Source organism: Rhinopithecus roxellana, chromosome 15, assembly GCF_007565055.1.
Source record: "Rhinopithecus roxellana isolate Shanxi Qingling chromosome 15, ASM756505v1, whole genome shotgun sequence".
In the NCBI taxonomy this organism is placed as follows: domain Eukaryota; kingdom Metazoa; phylum Chordata; class Mammalia; order Primates; family Cercopithecidae; genus Rhinopithecus; species Rhinopithecus roxellana.
This window is the reverse complement of record NC_044563.1, coordinates 32,810,911-32,826,812: the sequence shown is the minus strand read 5'-3', so window position 1 is coordinate 32,826,812 and position 15,902 is coordinate 32,810,911. Positions and strand designations below refer to the sequence as shown.

Here is a 15,902-nt window from a genome sequence, read left to right as displayed (position 1 = left end):
TTTCATTCCTTGTGATTTTGATTGCTCAATTCCCCTGGCTTCTGAAGACCTACTAAGTGAAGGTTCCTGCAGCCTACTCTGACAAAATATTTTGTGTGTGTGATTCATACACCTCTTACCATAACTTCCACTGAATATACTTCTCTGAATGTGTAGCCACTAGACTATAAGCACCAAGAGATTTGCCTATTTTGGTCCCCGCTGGGCAGAGTGAACAGAGCATACCCAATGCCTGGAATAGCGCTCAGCATTTAGTAGGCACCCAGTAAGTATTTGCTAAATGAATAAATACTATCCTTAAGCAATTGCAAGAAGTTTGAAGGCAGGAATCTGTCTCCTTCACCTTTGTATCGACCTTAATTCTAGCAAGGCATATATCCTGATGAGGATGATTAATAACAGTAACTACATCAGTCAACACTGTCGGAACACTACCATGCCAAGCATTGTGCTTTATATGTAGTATCTCATTTAATCCTCCAAATAACAACAGGAAGAGGAGGCAAAGTCCTTTATTATCTCCATTAGAGATGAGAAGTCTTCAAGGTTATGTGAGTTGCCTAAGGTCACACAGTTGACAGGCCATACAGCCAGGACTCTCATTTACAGCTGTCTGCTCTAGAGTTCACTCTTACCCATCATAGTAAATTACAGTAGGCTCTCAGTATCTGAACTGAATGAAGACCATTAAAGGAAACTCTAATTAGAAAGGTGTGATGCTGGAAGCAGATCTATGAGACATTCTGGGGAGGCTACATTCAACCAACTAAAGATTTCACATAAATATAATGATAAAAAAGACCCATATTGGTTGTTATAACTTGTCTTCAAGAAGCTCACAACGAACTCTTACTTTAATAGAAATATCGAAACTAAAAGATTTTAAAAACCACCATTTTCCTTAGCTCCACTCATGGAGATGGAGATGTCATTTCAGTAATGACAATAATGAGAAGCCCCAGCCTCCCTTAAGCATAACAGACCTCCTGTCTTTAAGGGGTTGAGGTCACTTTCTGTGGCAAGTGTTTTCATATTTGATATGTTCCTTAGTGGCAACATGGAAGATACCATGGGGGCTGCCGCCCCGGATCCTTATGCTAGTATTAAAATGGTAGTTTCTATGCAAGACTTATGGGGTTTTAAAGGCTTCCAAAGGGCAAGACCCTCGTTTACTCCACCATCTTCCTCTTCAGCTGCTTTATCCTTCTGCTTGAAATTTGATGAAACATCCCTGTTACTTAGCATCGGGGGAGGTTTTCTGAAGAGACAGTTTTCTTAATTCAACAACAGTTGGGTTAGTAACAATACTGTTTCCTCTGTGCCCAGCAACAAGCACTTTTGTAAGTGCTTAGTAAGCCTGCTCAGGTAAGCCTGTGTAACACAGAGGCACCTGACGCCACCACCGCAGGGTGCTGGAAGGTGCAGGGCAGCAGGCCCCTGGCTGCCTGGCTAGGCCTCTGCTCCTTTTCTTCTTCTTCATCTATAGCCTGGATTCCTTAGCTTGGACCTCAGAAATGGTCATTTTAATTCCTCAGTCAGGTTGAGGAAAAGGCTACCTCATAATGCTTAAGCTAAAGGGTTGATTTCATCAGAAACTACTAAATGCAATGCATGACGCCTGAGTAGGACACATGTCAACTGAAGGGCTGTAGGCTGGGCTTCACACCGAGTGTGAGTGCTTTGCTGATGGGATTCCCCTGTGCTTTTCAGACTTTGCCTGGCTCTAGAATGCATAGACTCTGTTTTTATTCACTTTCATTTGAGAAGTTTCCCATATTCCTCCCCTGTCTTAACTCCTTGGAATTGGCTCTGGTTGCGTAGTTGGGTTAGGAAAAGAAAGTGGAAGCCCTCTGGGCTCTGCTTCCCCTCTTCCCACCAAATCCCCACAGCCTGGTCTCACCTCCTCTTCCAGCTTGATGACCCTGGCCTGGGCATTGCTCAAAGCCTGGTCCAGGATCTCAATGTGTCTCCGATGGTCCTCACTTGCAGTCCGCACTGCTGCTAACTCCATTTCTAATTTCTCCTTTTCCTTCAAGAATTCTTTGTCTAGAAGGGAAACAAGAACAAAACTACCTCTATCAGAAATTGCTCACCCTCTGGGCTCATGGCCAGTCTACATCTGGCAAGGATTAAAAATAAAAAGCATGCAAATAGCGGAGGACTGGATTGCTGTTTCTGCTCTCTTTTAACAGTGGTGGTATGGAAGGTAATGGTTTTCTCAAAAACCACTGTCAACGCTAGATACATTCCAGGCCACACTTGTGAACAGTACACAAAGAACCAGTGACCCCATATTCTTGATAACTCACTTCTCTACAACACTGACTTTCATACTTCAAATTAATCTTGTATCTACTATTACATTTTATGCTTACAACCTTCCCTGCTTCCATTTTCCAAATCTGTGATGAAAGAGTGGGTAATATTAATAATAATATTAACATTCGCATTCACAGAAAAATAAACCAAGTCCAGAGAGGTAAGCTCTTTGCCTGAGGTTAGACAGCAGAGGGGAGCATCAAGCTCAGGCCTCCAATCTCCGGGTAGATCCTCTTCCCATATGACCTGGACCCACAATTTATCCTTTTTCTGCTGAAAAGGGGAAAGGGACAAGGCTTTAAATTTAGGAAAACTGCTTTTCTCTCATTCAATGATAATGTAATGATGGCGATCACTGCCTCTCTTTGCATGTAGGAAGCCAAGGCTGGTGCGCTCTTAGTTACCCATCATCCTATACAGACTTCTCTACTGTTTTAGCTTAAGCAGGCAGAGTCGATAGTGTCATAGAATGAGCATTTCTTATTGAAAATACTTTTCATGTTGCAAAAGCAATATGTTGTTTTTTAAAAATAAGACTATCTAGATACGTTGCTTATAATATGGAAAAACGTGAACAAACAATACATAAGAGATTGGCCAAATAAACTTCTAGAAACCCTCTGATAGGATGCAGCCATTAAAATTAAATAAGAGAATACTAGTGGCATGAAAAAAAGTCTCCTTATTGAAAACAGGTAGTTACAAAACCGTACGCATACTATTCCGTATTTATAGAAAATGAGGCATAGAATTACAATAGTAGCAGCAACAATAGTAGTTAGAAATGGATTTCTGTGTGCCCACACCATTGCAATGTTCCATACTGGCTATCTCAATCCTCCTAGCAACCCACACTGAACCATAGAGAACCCAAGTCTGGAAGTGACACCAGTGGTTAATCAGTAGTTAACAGTGTTTGCATGCATTCACATTTCCGCCTATATGCATTCGTTAATTTAACGAATAGTTATCGGACATTAAGGACCAGCACTATGTGTTCTGAAGCAATAGAAAGAATGCAGCACACTAACAGGGCAGAAAAATGTGGTTTTAAATACAGGGCATGGAAATTAAAATGACACTGTAAGGCTGCAAATATTAGATAAACTCACAACTTTAGAGCCAGAAAGGATCACAGGAAACATCAACATCCAGTTCTCCCTCTTTTGCTTCATTGCTGAGAAGAGGAAAGCCCTGAGGAGCAAAGGCACTTGTCCAGGGTCTCCCAGCCAGTGGGGACAGAGCCAGGGCCAGAATCTGGTTTTCCTGATGTCCCAGTACAATGTCCTTCCTTCTTGACTGCACAACCCTTGCATCGTCGAATTATGTGAACGGAATCAGAGGGCAATGGAACAGCTTCTGAATCGACAGACTGAAGGAGCTGACTTGTAAAGCTAAGCAGTGGCTGTGCTTCCTAGAAGCAATGGCATCCCCTGAAAACAAGATGAGGCCACCAAGATCCCGACTCAGAGCACAGCATTATTTCTGGGTTCTTTATGCCCCACTGCAGTGACCCTCTACACTACCCCTTCTCCCTTTCTGCGGCATTTGAAATGGTGCCTCTAAAACTTCCTTCCCAATCCGTGGAAAACAGGCATGTGAGAGACCTAAACAAAGGGGTCGGTGGCAGCCCACTAGTGCTACCCACCCCCATCCACAGCCCTGAAGGGACCAAAGCACCTCACTCTTTCTGTGCAAAGTCACTGATATTTGACCACCTAATCCTAGGTTTGGACAACATCGCAGTGGTCATAGTGCCTGCTGGCCTTGTCCAAGCTCTGGAGGGCACTCAGGTATTACTAAGCAGGCATCCTGGAAATGAACCCCAGGATCTCAGAGCTTCTACCTGGTTATCAACCTAAGCATAAACATTCTTCTCTTTGTTGAGGGCCACCAAGTATACACTGATGTTGACAAGAAGCAGTAAAATGATAGTCTGAACTCAAGAACAGAAGCCACAACCAAAGTTTCTCATGTTCTGTAGATCAGTGATGACTATTATTTATTGTTATATCACAGTGATAGCTATTTAGATAGTCCTGAGTCAACAAACATCCGACCCCTCCAACAACCCCCTGCCATATACATACATGATCTCAGCGTTTGCTATTTGCTTGATAAGCAGTATCATAGTGTAGCTAAAGAAAGGATTTTAGCATGAGAAAGACCTGGATTCAAATCCTAGGCTCACTACTTTATAATTATGAGGCCTCAGGTGAGGTATTTAACCTCTCTGTGCCTCAGCTCCCTCATCTATCAAATGGCAATGGTAACATCTACATCACAGTGTTGTTATGATGATGCTGTTGATGAAGGTGATGCTTATAAAGTATAAAGGGACCCGAGTACTCAGGACTTTGTTTTAGTTATTATTGATTCCCTGGGCCAATAAGAGCACCTGGCTCAAAAATATTGTTGAATGAATGAATGAGTCTTTATTATGTGCCAAGTTCAGTATCCACTGAACAATAAATCACACCTCCTGTTAGCTGTTAGGTATTCAGTATCCTCGTGATCTCCTAACAGCCTTTGTTATACAGTTGTCCACTCAACCTTCGAACCCACTGCTCACTTACAAGCTGCTACACATCAGATGCCTGGTACTGACCATGGATACCTCTGGTTCCTTCCTCTGCCCAGGCTCCCTAAACCCCACAGTGCACACTACAGACAAAGATGTGGAGATTGGACAAAAGCTACATTCGTTTCTGGAGTGTTTTGCAGACCTCTGAAATTCATGGGTCAAACATCTCTGTCCTGAATTTGGTGACTTTAGACTTAAAGCTCCAGCATCATCACTTAGTATCACTCATACTGGTTAAGAACTCCTTGTCCACTGATAGGCAGTAGTGTTGTCAATTATAAAGTTTTAAAAACAGTGTTCATGACAATAGTAATAACAATATCTTCCCATGTTTCTTGAATAAGTACTGTGTTCCAGGAATGGTTACTTACAGTAGTCTCTTTATTCTAAGTTTTCTGTAGGAGGTAGGCAACATCATTCTTATTTTCCAGCTGAGGAAAATGCCACTAAAAAAAGGGTAAGTAATTTGCCGACAGAGGTGATGATCATCAATGGCAGAAATAGAAGTTGCATTTATATCTAATGTGTGTTCACAAACACGGCCCTGTACTGCTCCTCCTCTCCAAGCACACATAGGGATAGAAGAGCTCCATTACAACATAGCTTATTTTTGCACAGATTTAAGTTATGTCACAGGTCATATATATCTGAAAACATAGCAATTACATTCACATGTGTATCCATTTACAAATATTAACTAATGAAGCATCTACTACACAGAGGCATCAGAGTACTGGTTAAAAGCAGGGGTCTAGAATCAAACTGCCAGGGTTCACACCCAGCTCTTCCACTTATGGTTCTGTGACTCAGGTAGTAAACAAACCTCTTTGTGCTTCAGCTTCTTTGCCTTTAAAGCAAGCATCACCATAGTACCTATTTCAAAAGGCATACAGTAAGTTCCCAATGAATGTCAACTTTGATAACACTGTGGTTATTATTGTTGTTACAGGAAGTATGATAAATTCTGGGGCTCTGAGGTGAGGCGCATATAGCATTCTGTACCTGATCTGGTGGGAAAAGATGCAAAGACGTGGGCAAAGGCAATGTGACAAGGTGCTCTAACAGATGCAGGCACAGGGTGCTGTGAGAACACAGGAAGGACAACTAACCCAGAGCAGGGAATGAGGAAGACGGGGTTTCAAAGGCAGTCGGCCTACAAGGTGGGCTAGCTATGCTCCCCAACTCTTGGAGACATGGGGACCATGAAGTGTATCAGACTCACTCAAAGGAGTCATCCTTCGGGAGATAACAAGGGAGAGTCCCACGGTGAAACCACCTCATAAGAAAGTCCTTCAGTTTATTAGCTAAGCCTCTTCGGATGGATCTCAAGAAAGACAAGTCTCGTGATGAATTTTTGGTAGGGCTCCAATATATATACTGAGAATTCCTAGAACAGGCAAGTTGACACAAGGGAATTCTTGCCCAGAATGGTCTGTTTACTCAGTGGATATGAATTACCCTGAACTGTGTGGCATAGGGAGCTGTTTAGCTTGATGGCTCTCGTCCCATTTACATAGAAGGATGTCTGCTCATACACTGTTTACTCTTAAGCACAGTGATGGCACAGGCTTTGTGGCCAGGCCGACCTGGTTTGATTTTGGCACCTTCACATAGCAGCTCACCTTGGACACATGACTTTACCTCTCTGAGACTCCATCTCCTCAGATGAAACTCACAAGATCTATTTTGCAGAACTGCAGGTGAGGATTAAAATAAGTATCAGTAAAATGCCTACCACAGGACTTGGCACATAATACTAATACTTGATAAATCACAACAAGAGCTAACATACATTCCTGGGTACTTACCATGTCCCAGTCACTGTTCCAAGAGCTTTAAAACATATAATCCTCCCATAAGCCCCATTTGACAAATAGAAAACTGAAGCAAAACAAGCTACGACACTTGTACAATGTCGAATGGTGGTCCCATTTGTGTCTCCCTTGCTTGAGGAAAGAACACAACTGGTAGAAAGAAATAGGCCCAATAATAGTCTTACCCTTCTTCTTTGTCAGTTCTGGGTAAGGTTCCAAGTGGACACCCTGCTGAAACTGTTTCTGTGATTACTATCTGAGCACTAAGCCTAACTGCCAGCTGAACCGTGGGACAGAAGACCCTGTTCTACCGTCTTAGCCACTTGTTAGGAAATACTGAGGGTGGATGTGTGTATAAGGTCAGGGCTCTATGTGCTGTGCTACAGCTTCAAATTCAGTGCTCCCACTTACGGCTGGGGCTTCTGAGGACAGCAAACCTGTAAGCCAGCACTTCCTACATAGGAATTCATTTCTATGGCTTTCTGATACAATGAATTTTTGAGAAGTTTTTCCCTACCCCATGTAACTGGAGAGATAGAGGAGTCCAGCTACTGCCTGCTTGATCAAGGAGTGTCTAAGTCACTGGAGTGCTTGGTAAATAAAAGATAGGTGTTTGCTATGGTTTGAATATGGTCCCCCAAATTTCATGTGTTAGAAACTTAATCCCCATTGTAACAGTATTAAGAGGTGGGGCCTTTAAGGGACAATTAGGCCATGAGGGTTCAGCCCTCATGAATTAATTAATGCTGTTACTGTAGGAGTAGGTTGGTTATTGTGGGAATAAGCTACTCATTTAAAAAATGAGTTCTGCTTGATTCTGTCTCATGGGATCACTTCTGCCTTCCGCCCTTTGGCCATGCAATAATGCAGCACAAGGCCCTCACCAGGTGCCAGCACCATGCTCTTGGACTTGCCAGGCTCCTGAACTACGAATCAAATAAACTTCTATTATTTGTAAATTACCCAGTCTGTGGTATTCTGTTACAGCAGCAGAAAATGAACTAAGATGGTATTCTGTTCCTTTTTCAGCTGGAATCAAGGTTTGATCCTTAACCAACTGGGTTGGGGGCGGGGGTTGGATCTCTGAGAGAGAGAGAAAGAGACAAGAGAGAGGAGAGAGAGAGAGGGGTATGAAGGCATAAAAATAGGCCAAGCTAATTCTGTTCAAGCTCCAAATTCCAAATGCCCCCATAATGATACATAACTAGCCCATTTTGGCACCTGCTTCTGGAGAGTCAGGTACCTCTCTGGCACTTCTCAAGGAAGGTTCTTGGATGTGGGAAGAGGTGGTGGTGGTGACAGAGTTAAAGGAGGAGGAGGCAAGCACAACAATGAACCTGAGAAATGCCAATGACTGATTTTAGAGGTACAGTCTCTGGGAGTCTCTGAGTGAAGACAGCTTAAAGGGCATTACCAAAGAAGAAGCCACAAAGGAGAGGCCGAGTAGGGAGACTGAGGGGAGCCATGTACAACAGTGTCCAGGCCCTCTATGTACCATGCCAGAGCCCCAAGTCCAGCACTGGCGATTGACTCAGAGAATGAACCTGTGTGAAGAGGCCAATGCTTCCATAACCTGGAATGCTCTATGAAATAGACAAGTTTCCTGCTATCTGCCCAGCTAGTCCAGTGCTGATCAACATCAAGGGCATCAATTCTGTTAACTAGAAACTTCTCCACAATGCTGCTGAAATGAAATCCTCTTATGAAAAGATGTCCAAATAATTATCTGCCATATTATCCCTCCCTAATATTTCTCCTCCATTTCTTCTTCCTCAGTGATCCCTCAGCTCCAAGGTGCCAGGCACCATATCTGATAATACTAAACAGATGTTGGAGAGGATTCTACTTCAAGGGACAGCTACAATTTATAGAGTAATTGAAGGGTCAGATTTACTAGAAAGTCCTTGTTGATACCAAAGGTAATTTGTTTTTTTCTGAGGTTGTGGGCATGGAAAGACAATAGGAAGATATTTCATTTACCTTACTGTCTACAAAACTATTTAGGTTCCTTCTGCCTCAAAGATACTCCACACTCAGGGGCCCCTTCTTAACATCTGCCCCCACCTCCTCACCCCAGTTTGAGTCAAACTGATGAACCTAGAAAGAGACTCAAAAAATAGAATCCAAAAAGAGCACTGTTTGCAAACACATACAAGTGATCTATTCACATGAGGCTTATTTGATGCAAAACAACATGAAACACGATCTACTTTTTAAAGCCACACATGAATTCACAAACAGAAAAGTAATATGATACAACGCTGACCTTAGAAGCCGCTGGTTTGATTTTTTGTTATCTTTTTAAAATTGCTGATGGTTTCTTGGGTAAGGAGCCTTGTTATTTGGGGAAAGGGTCTTCAGCTTTCTGCTGTCCCTGAGCTCTGGTGCAGATTACCAGGGTTCTGCCAGGCAGCTGGATATATAGGCTGCAAGTTGAGTGTGTAAGTGGGTCTATTCACAAACAGGAACACTCCAGCGAGGGCTGGTTTTAAATGGCGGAGAGAGTGGAGTGTTTCTAAATGAGTTCTGTAATAAGGAAAGTTAAGAAGAGGAATTCAAACCAAACTGTTCTGCAGAGCCCTGGGAGAGGGAGAGGGAAGGGAGGGAAGGAAGAGAAGAGATGCTGTGGCCAAGCGGGAAGGAGAGGAATTCTGAAGATGAATCCATCTCAGCCAGAAATTTCTTCAGCTGTCCTGCATTTTACCTATTACGCTTCCACACTATCTGAACAAGAGTTCTGAGTTTGAAAGCTACTAGTTTAGTCATTACAAAAGAGATAAAGATTTGTGGAAATGGCTGCTGTTAAAATGTGGGGAAGAAATCTTCTGGAGAGATGGATAATATAGGAAAATGAGGTAAAGCCTAAAGTGCAATGGATTTATTCAAACTCTGTTGCCTAAATGTAAAAGAATAGCAATGTCCCTTTGACATAGTGCTGTACAGCAAAATTCTTCTAAACTGTTAATTATTTTTCAAGGCCCACCCTAAAGGCTACAGTCTTCTCCCCCAACCCACTTTTTTTTTTTGAGGTGGGAGTTCTTTTGAGCGTGGTTCTCTAACAGGTCCTTGCCACATTCTGCCTTGCACTCCAGGTCAAGTGACTGACATGTGTCTGTCTCATTTTTCCTACTGGACCTCTTCATAGTGACTGAGCTGTCTTCACAGTGCGTCGAAACCCTTCTATCTTCGTAGGACTTTAAAGATCTAAGATAACTGATGTGTCTTATATGTGAAGAAATAGAAGTTTGGGCAACAGTTTATTGAATAAGAGGATGCTACTGGTATATAATCAAATTCTAACGGAGTCTTTAAAACAGTTTTCAAATACTTGTTACTGGAAAGCAACAAAGCCTAACCACAGAATCTTCTATTGGTCTAATATAGGAAAACAATACATTTTTGTCTTAACATAGTTATAAAATTTTTGTTATTTTATATAATTTATCTTTTGCTCTTATCCAGAACCCACAGTGAGTTTAAAGCATCGAAAGTAAGATATCTCAAGTACGATTTGGTAAAATATTTATTTGATTCTCTACCTGTAAAAGTTCTCTTAAATACAATTTTCTCTGATCTAGTCATTCTTCACATTGCATTTTACTTCTGGAAATTGTGCTTACACATGTAGATATAATTCACAGGTTTTTTACCCACCCAAGCTTATTACATATGCAGTTTACAAACTTGCTTGACTGAGGAGACACCCATTCATCCAGCTCAGCTTCCAAAGGTACTGTTCAACCTTTCACTTTATTTTGTTTTACCTGAAATAAAAATGTACTGCTACTTCGACAGCACTGCTGACAGCATAATAACAAACTAGACAATGAATAATAATGCCACATAAATATAGGATGTACAGGGCTCTTGGTTTTGACTATACACATACTCGTAATTCCATTTTAAATCAAACCTGAAGACTTAAACTTTTGGTAACCACCACTGAAGAAAAGTGCTTTTTTGCCTTCCTTTTTCTTTCTTTCTTTTTTGAGACACAGTCTGGCTCTGTGGCCCAGGCTGGAGTGCAGTGGTGGCATCTCGGCTCAGTGCAACGTCTGCTTTCTGGGCTCAAGTGATTCTCTTGCCCCGGCCTCCAGAATAACTGGGATTACAGGTGCGTGCCACCATGCCCAGCTAATTTTTGTATTTCTAGTAGAGGTGGGGTTTCATGGTGTTGGCTAGGCTGGTCTCGAACTCCTGACCTCAAGTAATCAGCCTGCCTCAACCTCCCAAAGTGCTGGGATTACAGGTGTGAGCCACCACGCCTGGCCTTGCCTTCTCTTTTCTTAATGTAAAAAACTGACACTTCTAATTGCAGATATAACAAACTAAGACCCTCCTAGACGATTTGGTTCCTGTGCAGAAAACAACCATAAAACCTGGCCATAATATAAAGAATAATGGTCAGAAGGTGTTAAAATGTGAACAGAAGCAGACAGCTTCTGGTGAGGAGTAGCAGCTGGCTTACAGAGGTGAGGAGAAGCCATACTAGCGATACAAGTCATGTACCTTGATTGTGCTCCTTGTTACATTTCAAGAAACAGGACACTTAAATGTGTAAATTTTATTGGATGTAAATAATGTCTTAATTAAAGTCAATTTAGGTATAAAACAAATACAGGTATATATAATATGTATATAACATGTATACACTTATATTTGTTTTAACTAAGGCATTATTACAATGTGTGTGTGTGTGTGTGTGTGTGTGTGTGTGTGTATATATATATGTGTGTGTGTGTGTGTGTGTGTTTTTAAGTGGCTCCTCTGAATGGCAGATATGGCTTAACCAAAGCTTGCCCCAAAGATAGAAGTTATGCTGGGGAAATCATTAAATCTGGTGGAAAAAGTTGTTTATGCTAGGACTGATCAGGGATAAAGAAATGTGTTGTCTACAATTATATTCTCTCCCTTCTTTTAACTTCTGCAACCCTTCCCACTGTCATTTTTGCAACTTGCTTTGAATAGATTCCTTTTTTTCCCCTTCTTTCTACCAAACCAGTCTTTGTAAGCAAAAAGAAAATTAGTAACAGATGCAAGCTTATTTTTAATGGTCTAAGACCAAATTTTCTGGACTTAAAACAAACACTTTGTCCCCTCAAAAGTTCTCTGAATCCATTAAGATACAGCTGTAGGCTCTCACTATAATTCATGAACTAAAAATAGTTTTGAAAACTAATTGTAAGAAACCACACCACAGAGTTACTCGTTGTATTCTGCATATTTTAAAATTTTTATCATCCAGAGAATAAAGTTTGATTTCACAGACATTTTGAGAAAGCTGGCTTGCTTTCTCTTCTTTCCTTCTTTCCTTCTTTCTTTCTTTCTTTCTTTCTTTCTTTCTTTCTTTCTTTCTTTCTTTCTTTCTTTCTTTCTTTCTTTCTTTCTTTCTTTCTTTCTTTCTAACTCTAAGCTCTATTCTGATCTCAAGAAAATAAATTTGGGGCAGGGGGTATCTGAAGAGGATATACTGGATTATCCAGCAAGGCCTTTTATTATAATTGGCTCTAGTTCAAAGATAGATGTAAAAACCAAAGGCACAGAATGTTAATTCCAGTAGTTGGAACTCATTTAAGAAGATCTTAATACATTAGTATTAAGTCACAGCACTGGGCTAAAAAATTTGCAACCAAATAAGTCTTCTAGTATAAAAATTTTCTGGTATAAAAACTTTGTTCATTTACCATCCAGGATCCTTCGCAGTGTAAAATCATGAAATCCTCGGTCAATCCCAGAGCCGACAGAATTGACCTTCTGGAAAAGGGGAAGGAAAAAATAAGACAACGGAGGTCTTAATTCTAGTTGTGGTTTAGCCATTAAACACTTGCTCACTCCGGTTGCAGTTTCTTCTTTGCAAAATGTGAACGCTACACTAATGAGCTCTAAAATCACCAGGAGTTCAACATTGCCATCCTCTCACATTCTAACATCTCTCCACTTGCCTGGTCCATAGGAGATGGCTTCCCCACAGCAGTTCAGTATGAGTTTGGGCTCCAGAATCGAATGACCTAGGTTCAAAATCTGTCTGCTTCTCTTATCAGCCTGTATGACCATGGACAAGTTACTTAATCTTCCTGGGCCTCAATTTCTCCATCTGTAAAATACCTGCAATACTTACCTCAAAGTATTTTGGAACAGTAAAAGAGACAATGTACCTGTGAGGGCTAGCAGAGTGCTTGGCTCACAGTAAGTGCTCAATTAGTGTTCAATTAGTGTTGGCAGCTGTTACCATTGTTAAATGACCACAACTCAGCTGGCCTGAACCAGGTAGGACCTGAAGGATGGAAACTGGGGAGCAAATCTGCAACTCCACCTGAGGATACACTTGTAACCAGCAGCTCCACAGCCTCCAAAGACACTGAGACTTGTGGCGGCCATCAGGTGGCTGGTTACTGGGCTCTAGTTCTGAAGACACATGCATTACTGGTAACCACACTTGTAACCTTTAAGGTACTCTCCAAATCTGATATCCAGATCTGCAGACCTCATTTCACAGTAGGATGCTTATGGTGAGAATTCATGGAACCACTGGGAGAGGCACCCCTAAGACCTCAATATCCAGCCGATTAACTATCATGGCTAACCACAGGGCTAGTCCTGCCCAGCCCTTTCTCCATCATTAGCTAATTTTGAATCCTCACTGGGTAACTAAAATTTTTTACTCTATTTCTGTGTCTCAGTTTTCTCTGTTTTTCTAAAATGATAATAATTATGTTCCCCTGAGGTGGGATTAAGAGAGAAAATAACAATTATATCTTGATTTACACATTAAGGCAATTTTTACAAAGATCTAGGGAATACTTTTAAAGTTCTTTATTCTGCATCCTCTTTCAATATTTTCTCCTTTTGTTAGGGTTCGTTCTTCTCCCTTTTCCATGACTAGTTCCTGGAACTGAGGTTGGCAAAGTATGACCTGCAGGCCAAACCCAGCCCACAGCCTGTTTTGGTAAACAAGGTTTTTATTAGAACACGGCTACACCCATTTGTTTATGGATCATCTATGGTGGCTTTGGGGCTACAGGGACAGAGTTGAGTAGCTGTGGCTCTCAAAGCCTGAAATATTTACCAGATGGCCCTCAACAGAAAGAGTTTGCTGACTTGTGGCCTAAAATACAGTGAGTTGATAGTAGATAGCCTATATGACTGTTTGCTTGAATCAATGATAATGATCATTTCATTCGATGTTCAGCAAATATTTATTAAATGCCTCTAAGTGCCAGGCACTATGCCAGGTTCTGAACATACAATGATTGGGACTCTAATGTGAAGATGACAGGCAGAGCCCCTCCCCTTATGGTATGTACAGTTTAATGGGAGAAGATAGAAAAGGATTATCCAAACAATTACTTATTTACAGTTGTGATGAGTGTTTACAGTGGAAAAAAGTACACAGTGCTGGGGGAGTATATAAAAGGAAGATCTAACTGTGTCTCAGGAACTCCTCCCTAAGCAACTGCCATTTAATTTAAGCTTAGGCCTGAACATGGGTTTCCTGGTTCTGAATTGTTAGGGAAAGCAAGGGTTCCCTGATGCCAGAAGAAATGCAAATGGATTTCAGTATGTTTTCCAGTTTGTGCTTACTCCATCCATCTATCTGGCTATGTAGTGCAAGGAATGCTGAAAAGTTTAAGACGCTTAATTTTTCAGCCTTATATATAACAGGAAAGCCAAGCAAATAAATAATTTTAAAACCAACAACGTGAAAATCATAACCCATGTTTAGTTGTTAAAGGCCAGACATCAACACATGACCAAGAGGCACTTCAATCAGCTCTATTCTTTAAGCATGGCAAATCAGAGCCTAATTTGAGCCTAAATTGAGTAACACTAATTTTCACACTTGGGCAGGAGATTTGATTGAACATAAACAGATACCCTGCAGGCTGTGCACGCTTCTGGTTGTCATGTAGGTTTGAAGTTTCTCAGTGCTGCCTGTCAAGGTTGATCAAGTGGGCTTAAGCACTCACATGCTTTGCTTTCCAAAGTCAGTAAGGCTCAATAAACCACGCAGGCATTCTTTGGGAACACGTCCCACTCTCCTACCCTGAAAGTTGGCAGGTCCTTCTGGAGAAGGTGCATGCCAAAATAGATGCAAGAAGGCAGGGAGAAGTGTTGCAGAATACATGTATTTTATAAACTCTGCTTCACATTTCCTATCACTAGTTAGTCCTCAGAGCTCTGGTGGCTAAATTGGGAGATTCATTCTTCTATTACTTTAAAGGAAATAGAGGTGCAGGCAGATTAACCATCTAACTTCAGGTCTCTGAGCCTGTTAGTAAGACACCAGGACTCAGGAGATGTGGCAGCTGATCCAAGACAATTTGCTGGAGCTTGGACCTACAAAACTTTGATTTTTAGAACTGCATAGTCCTACTATATGTAAGGGTCCTCTCTCAGGAGAATCAGTTAAGACAACTTTCTTGATCAAAATGATGTCACCCTGGCAGGCTTCTTGGACAATCCTTCCCCTCTGCCCATGGTACAGATCTGCAGTGTCCAGCATGGTCTATGGATTGGTCGGTGTGAGCACCTGGCCAGTGGTTACCAAAACCTTTATATGCCAGACCAATTCTCACCTCCATCATACCCACAGCAGGGTAAATGAGAAGAAGTTAAAGGAGCCAAAAATGGACTATACTAACATCACCTTTCTTGAGAAATACTATTGTTCTTAATAATGAAAGACTCCCATTATCTGGATATTCTTCTATTCTAAAAAAAAAAAAAAAAAAGGAAGAAAGAATGCAGAAAAAGAAATTCAGCTATTTTCAAATTGCTTTTATTCTGACAGTAGTTTGGTTAATAATTTTGCCCTAAGGTCTTGAAATAACAGAGGATTACCTGGGGTTTCTCTCAACATGACTGGAACATTGAGTTTAAAAGGATATTTTTATACTGACGCTGCATAAAGATAATTTCAAGCCTATTGTCACTAGGATTTTCCACTTTTATTCATTCTCTCAATAAACAATAATTGGATGCCAGGTACATGAAGATGCAAAGGGTTTTAGTGGGGGATGAATACTGGTAAAGAAAGTCTACAGTTCTCCCATTTAGTAGAGTGTCACCCAAATAAATCATGACCTTACAGATTGCAGAATAAGTGCTGTAACAGGAGCTTCACCCCAAGGAGCCCAGAGTCAGGAGGAGCTGCAAGCACTAGTGCCGGTTGGCCCATGAGAGGC

At 41.3% G+C, this 15,902-nt stretch overlaps 1 protein-coding gene across 3 annotated transcripts in view; it reads right to left on the bottom strand.

The window, feature by feature from the left end:
- The window catches only part of AMOTL1 (angiomotin like 1), a 183,256-nt gene that overhangs the window by 30,817 nt on the left and 136,537 nt on the right, over positions 1-15,902 (bottom strand). For all 3 annotated transcript variants that reach the window (XM_010360570.2, XM_010360571.2, XM_010360572.2), the window contains one exon: positions 1,901-2,046. In XM_010360570.2, the coding sequence (XP_010358872.1) occupies positions 1,901-2,046 (146 nt within the window). The remainder of the gene's footprint in view (positions 1-1,900; positions 2,047-15,902) is intronic.